At 36.6% G+C, this 6,754-nt stretch overlaps 1 protein-coding gene across 1 annotated transcript; it reads right to left on the bottom strand.

Moving 5' to 3' along the window:
• Nucleotides 1-2,522: 2,522 nt before the first annotated feature.
• On the bottom strand, nucleotides 2,523-5,111 carry LOC126824265 (chymotrypsin-like serine proteinase). The gene is made up of 4 exons (XM_050553463.1): nucleotides 5,092-5,111; nucleotides 4,602-4,769; nucleotides 2,922-3,000; nucleotides 2,523-2,660 (listed from the first exon to the last, which is right to left on the bottom strand). Exons 1-4 carry the CDS (start codon nucleotides 5,109-5,111, stop codon nucleotides 2,523-2,525), a joined length of 405 nt encoding a protein of 134 aa, XP_050409420.1.
• Between the last annotated feature and the right edge of the window lie 1,643 nt (nucleotides 5,112-6,754).

Here is a 6,754-nt window from a genome sequence, read left to right as displayed (position 1 = left end):
CTGTAGAAATTCTGTCTTTCTTCCCTTTTATAGCTGTTTGTATTATCCTCTTGTGTTTGTATCTACTCAATTTAACTAAGATACCTCTGGGCTTCTGCTGCATTTCACCATTATCTCTCATATCCTGTAAACCTGTCCCATTAGTCTTCTTTTTTCCAATTCTAAAAACATCTTATATCTGTAATGATTCATCAGACAGAGCACATTCAATATCTAGTTTATTTACCAAAAATTGCCTAACTTTCTGCTCACTGTCTTCTTTACTTTCGGTTTCACTTATCTCTTCTATACCCCAGAATATTAGGTTATTTTTCCTATTTTGGTTCTCTAAATACTGCACTTTCGTTAATAAGAGTCGGTTTTCACCCTTGAGTTTCTCAACCTTTTCGTTCATTATTTTGTGATTTTCCGAGACTTCATGTCTCAGTTGCTCCATTTCTGTTCTCAGTACCTCAGTAGATTTCTTCATTGCCAGTGACATCATCAATTGACTTCTGTGTGACAAGTTCCCCAGTAGACGAGATTTTGGCTTGTCTTGTTGATGGGCCGGGACCTGGGTTCGTTTCTAACAAACCAATTATCAAAAGGAAACCGAGCGATGCCAATAATCGCAGAGCACACCCATAGTACAAACGTGACCAAACAACAGAATGCCGCCCGGTCGCCATGTTGAAATTCTGGTTTACCTTTTGTTGTCGAGCTGGTTATTTTCTTTTGATCTGTTGGCTTTTGTAGACAATGTATTTACCAAATATCACCCCTGTGAGTTTGCAGACATAATCTGCGATGTCTTCTCCCATTTAATTCATTATTTTATAACTAATTTTGATAGAAAACAAAAAATGTCGAGAGCGAAATTTCACTCCGCCATCACTCACTAGAAACTCTCTTTCTAATTGAGCTGAAATGTTCAAACTTGGGGGAGTGTTTATTAGGTCAATGCTTTGATGGATGTCGAAGATGAGCATTTTCTGCTTAGGTGATTGGTTGATGCTTTGGGACACGATAACTTTAGTTCTAATTAAGTGAGAGTGAGAACACTGCGTCCCATCCGAACGACTAGACAGCTGTCCTTGTCAGGCCCTCCGTCCTGCATCACTCCGGAAAATCGGGATGAACTTTCTCGGCCAATGCAGGGATAAGACACCCGACCTCCAGTCTAGCGAGTCAGCGTCTTACCTAATCAGCCACCGTGATCCCCAGATTTTAAACAAAACAAGCCAACAGTGAGGCCGATGCCCTGAACCAAAATCCCAAAATAAATAGATGACACATATTAATAAATCGTACATTTATTTTTTTCAAAAGTATATCGAGCTATCAAACGATACACTAAGTTTCATCACTCTCTATCAGATAGAATCAAGATTATCTTGTCCCAAATTATCGACCAATGAAATTGAATAGCTCTGCTTAGCTTCAGCTCGATATGTTAATCATTGAACTCAATCAAGACATTCACCTAATGAACATCAAGTTTAAACATTCTACCTCAATTAAAAGCCGAGTTGTTATGTTCCAAAGTCTCGACCAATCAAATTCCTTATGGCTCCTGAGTCTAAGAAAATTCTCACCATCGAACGTAATCAAGGTAATGATATAATGAATCTTTATTCAGAGTTTCATCGCTCTCACTTCATTATAACCAAAGTTATCATGTCCCAAAGCATCAACCAATCAGATTGCTTATCTCTGCTTACCGTAAGTAGACAATGTTCATCAAGACATTCAACCAATGAACCCCTACACCGAGTTTGAACATTCTACCTCAATTAGAAGGAGAGTTATTGTGTTCCAATGTCTCGACCAATCAAATTGCTTATCGCTCTGCTTACACTCGGCAGAAAATATACATTATCGAACTTAGTCAAAGTTTTGATGTTATAAAGCTAAAGTTATCGTGTCCCTAAGCATCAACCAATCAATTTGCTTATCTCTGCTTACCCTAAGTAGAAAATGCACATCTTCGAAATCCATCAAGGCATTGGCCTAATAAACACCTACACCAAGTTTGAACATTCTAGCTCAATTAGGAGAGTTATTGTGTTCCAAAGTCTCGGCCAATCAAATTGCTTATCGCTGTGCTTACCCTGAGCAGGAAATGCTCATTATCCAACTTAGTCAAGGTTTTGATATAATAGCTATACGCCAAGTGTCGTCACTCTCACCTAATTAGAACTAAAGTTATCGTGTCCCAAAGTATCAACCAATCAAATTGCTTATCTCTGCATACTTTAAGCAGAAAATACTCATCTTCGAAATCCATTAAGGCATTGACCTAATAAACACCTACACCACGTTTAAACATTCTAGCTCAGTTAGGAGAGTTATTGTGTTCCAAAGTCTCGGCCAATCATATTTTCTTCATAAATAACCGTTTTATATTCATATGTATATGCTTTATGGACGTTCTGGTCAAGAAAGGGTGTTATTATTTTTCATAGAATACTTTTGCATTAACATTTTAGAATTAAACACAGAGAGAGTGAATTTATATCATTTTATTGTAGGTAACAACATAATTAAATAGACGCGATCCAGCTAAGATATTCAGATACACGGGTATAAACACTGGGGTATGTACCAGGACAACCGGATGCACCCCATGATGTAACACCAGCTAAATAACCATTACAGACCATAGGTCCACCACTATCACCCTGCAATTAAAGCAAATATTGTGTTAACAGTACTCTACAGAGAAAACAGTGTTATACTACAATCACTCTGCAGTTAAAGCAATATTATGTAATTATCACTCTGCAGTTATACTATATATTGCATTCCCCTGTAGTTAAGGCAAAATATTATGCAACTAACGCTCTGCAGTTAAAACATTTAATTTAGCTTAATCTATCTTGATTTAACTGTATTTACCATGGAAGATATACGAAGGCAAAGATTTTAGAAAAGCAACTTACGTTACAGGCTGATTTGTTAGGCTCATGAACACAGATATGGCCACTGTTGATAGAACCGCCCCAGTAACCTGTACAGTCACTGTTTGAGATTTGATTCATAGCAACGTGTTGAAGAGTGTTTGGTAAACTGCTACCGCCTGGCAAAAAACAACAAAATATAACTAAAGAAATGAGGTTTGGCGTCCTACTGTTCTGCACAGACAAGGATAATCAAGAGAGGCATACGTCATACGTGTGCTATGAGGGATATTGTGCCCGGAAAGCAGCACTACGGCCTACTCTTATATCGAATTCCAACTGTCTTATTATGTTCTTTAACGTGTACGCCAATGTGTACACGCCACCTCGGTTTTTCGTACCATCCGAACGACTATACATTATCCCTTGCCAGGCCACATGCTACACCATTGAAAAGGTCAAAGCAGGGATCGAACGCAGGGCCGCCAGATTAGCGAGGCAATGTCTCACTCACTGAGCCAGCGTGGTTAAAAAAACGAATGGGCTTGACAATATAAATGGCAACATGATGACAGTTGGCAGCAATCACCTGTGTACACATAATTAGTAACTCATAAGATAGGCAGTTAAATCCCATAACACAATTAATTAGTAAACTAGTCAATTAGTAACATAATACATAGCCGATTAGAACCCAAGATATGGGCATATATATAATCAAGTAGTTATACGTACCAGATGTTCTGCCCCATCCGCTAATGGTACATTTCTGGCCTACAAAACTGGATCCAGAGGAAGCGAGGCTGATGGTACTTACAGCTGAACTTCCGGTATTGGCATTGGATGAAAGTCTCATAACAGAAATATCGTTAGGATATCCATTGGCATTACCATTGTAGTTGGGATGCTATAAATTATCATGGTAAATTATAAATTGATATTTTTTGTAACTCTAACCGGTCACGTGTATTATGCTCAACGACCTGATATCACTACTCATTTTAAGAGTTTTACGGAGCAACTTTTGTTATAATCAATTATAAAATTACTTACGTTTACAATAGAACTGATGTAGATAGTCTGTTCTGTACCATCATTGTTGTTTAATCTGTGTTCACCAAGAACAACTCGGTATAATCCGGGACTGAAAACATGAAATTAACACAGGGTCAGTTAATAGCTGGGTAAGATTATTAAAAATAGTTAGAAATAAAAAAAAATCTGAAAGTTAGGAAAAAGTGAAGAGTGATCACTAATTTACCGCGAAATCTAGCAAAAAGTGTTTAAAAAAACTGACGCCAATCGGTTTGAAAATGAATTGTAAAAGGCGGTAGTTTGTTCATATTTAGGCTTCTATGGTTACGATGTTATTAGCATGAAAGCTAATATTCCCCTTAATTGTAACACGTTGTAATTTGAGGGATTTACCAACTACGATATTGTGAAAGGAAAAAGACTCTGAAAATTATCCTTTCTCGTTCAGTATTTAAAAAGATGTCAACATGAAAACAAGAGTCACTTATACTTTTCGTGGAAATGCTTTGATGGGTCCCATTTTAATTCGACTGAATCATTACACGGAGATTATCTCCTTTGATGTTTGATTTTGTTCTCTTCTTTATATATTAAATAATCAATTTAATTACTTTACATGCCGATTATTGGCTTTAACGTATAATATTTGGATGGGATTTGAAGATAATTTATAGAAATAAATTAAACCTGGTTGCAGTAACACAATGAGCAGCTGTTAAAACTCGGTTGTTGGCGATCAAACTTCCACCACAGATATGAGACCAGCTGCTACCAGAACTTCTCTGGAGAGACACTTGCCATGGGAACTGTCCAGCATAGGCGTTAGCTCCGTTAACAATTCTTTGTGATAATTCACTGGAGGCAATTCCTGAAACATAATAATATAGAAAGAATTAACTTTATATCCCGCCATATCAAGGTTTGAGGAGAGTAATGTCGATTTGGGGCATATTCGGGAGAATGTTTTATATTGTGCCTTGCAAATTTTACCGGTACTCATTTATTGCTTGGTATAAGGGGGGGGGGGGTAAGCACACGGTGTCATGTGTAAGAATACAACCATTTGACACAGCCAAAATAAGTGTCGATCATACCAGCCATATGGTTACAGGCCTAACCAGCCAACCTTCCGTGTACCCTTACAGCCTTCTTTTAACAAAATAAAACCACAACTCACCAGCCAAAGCAAAGATACATAAAAGGATTTGCATCTTGAAGAATGGTATCTCAGTCTGTGTACAGATGATGACGACTTCTCATCTATCAACGGGTGTCTTATATACTGTACAGATCATGTTGAAGAGTCTTCCATAGAGTAATTTACAACAAAGATATTATACTGAATGATACTTCATATATGAGAAAAGGTCAGAAGGATAACACTAATTTTTATATTTATATGAATATATAAACAAACGATCTAAACTTAAATGATTTTACTGTTTTATAGCATGGGATATCAACAACTGTCGCCTTTCATACAGATTCAGCGATGATGACTATTTAATTATTGGTATCATATACACATACAAGTGCCTTATGTAGCCATTATTTTATTGACTAGTCAAGAGAGAGAGATATTGGGCTTATGGGTCGCTAGACACAAACGAGGTCATTTCGTGACTAAGATATGGTTTCATGTTTTATTTCAGTAATTCGGTTCAGTAATTCGGTATGGCGTAGGGTCTGTTGGAGAAAACCGGAGGATCCAGAGAAAACCTATTAGGTTGGACAGACGATCCTAGTCTTTAAACTATTAGATACAGTTCAAATATGGTATTTCGGAACCTTTTAACATGGTATGTACGAACCCATTTTAACGTTTGAGTTTTAATACAGTTCAATTATGGTATGCGCGAACCTATTTAACGTTTGAGTAATACAGTTCAATATATGTTGTTTGGAACCTGTATTAACGTTTGAGTTTTAATACAGTTTAATTATTTTATGTTCCAACCTATTTTAAAGGTGCTAAACCCCTATCTCACTATTTTCCATAATATTCGCAATTAAAAACACGGCTCTACGGTATTTCAATAATTTGGTTGCGCATAGAGGTCTTTAGCAGTGGGAGGAAACCGGGGGATCCGGAGAAATCCCACGAGGATGGGCAGACGACCCTACTTCTTGTCACGTACAGCCGGAGAATCAAAACCACGCCAGGTGGCTGAATGACAAACCTTATGATACAGCACGCACGTGCTAACCATTCGACTATCCACCCCCCCTGGTCCATTTCAACCAACATTAATGTTGTTATCTTGCAATGAAAATATAGGATTCTAATATCCAATATTAATGACACAATGAACATTTTAACATCTGTACACGAGTCGTGTACACTATGGTTTCGGGTACAATTTGCAATTAACCAAAAAAATATCCTACAAGGCAATGCGGGAGTAATGGATGGTTCAAAGACGACAAAATAATTTTTAAAAAAAGTGTAGAATGGACCAAGCAGGCGGAAACGATTATAAATTACAATAGAAATTTAAAATTTAAATATAAATCACTTCATATACATTCATATTATATTAATATTAAAATATTACGTCTAGAACTATTTTTGTCTATTTTAAGGTTTCAAAGAATAGAGCTATACTATACGCCATTTAACGTTTGAGTTCAAATATGAGTTGGTTAGAACCTGTATTAACTTTTGAGTTTTAATAAAGTCCCAATATGGTACATGTATGTTATAACTGTTTTAATACAGTTCAAATAGATGTTCGAACTTGTATTAACGTTTGAGTTTTAATAAAGGTCAAATATATTTTGGAACCTATATTAACGTTTGAGCTTTAATACAGTTCAAATATGGTATGTTAGAAAATATG

This window comes from Patella vulgata, chromosome 6 (genome assembly GCF_932274485.2).
Source record: "Patella vulgata chromosome 6, xgPatVulg1.2, whole genome shotgun sequence".
Taxonomy (NCBI): domain Eukaryota; kingdom Metazoa; phylum Mollusca; class Gastropoda; family Patellidae; genus Patella; species Patella vulgata.
This window is presented reverse-complemented; position numbering and strand designations above follow the sequence as displayed.

Coding starts and splice junctions, on each gene's coding strand:
- LOC126824265 (XM_050553463.1), bottom strand. CDS start 5,111: ATGTATCTTTGCTTTGGCTG. Junction 4,770..5,091: donor ATGTATCTTTGCTTTGGCTG/GTGAGTTGTGGT, acceptor AATTGCCTCCAG/TGAATTATCACAAAGAATTG. Junction 3,001..4,601: donor CATTGTGTTACTGCAACCAG/GTTTAATTTATT, acceptor AATCTCAAACAG/TGACTGTACAGGTTACTGGG.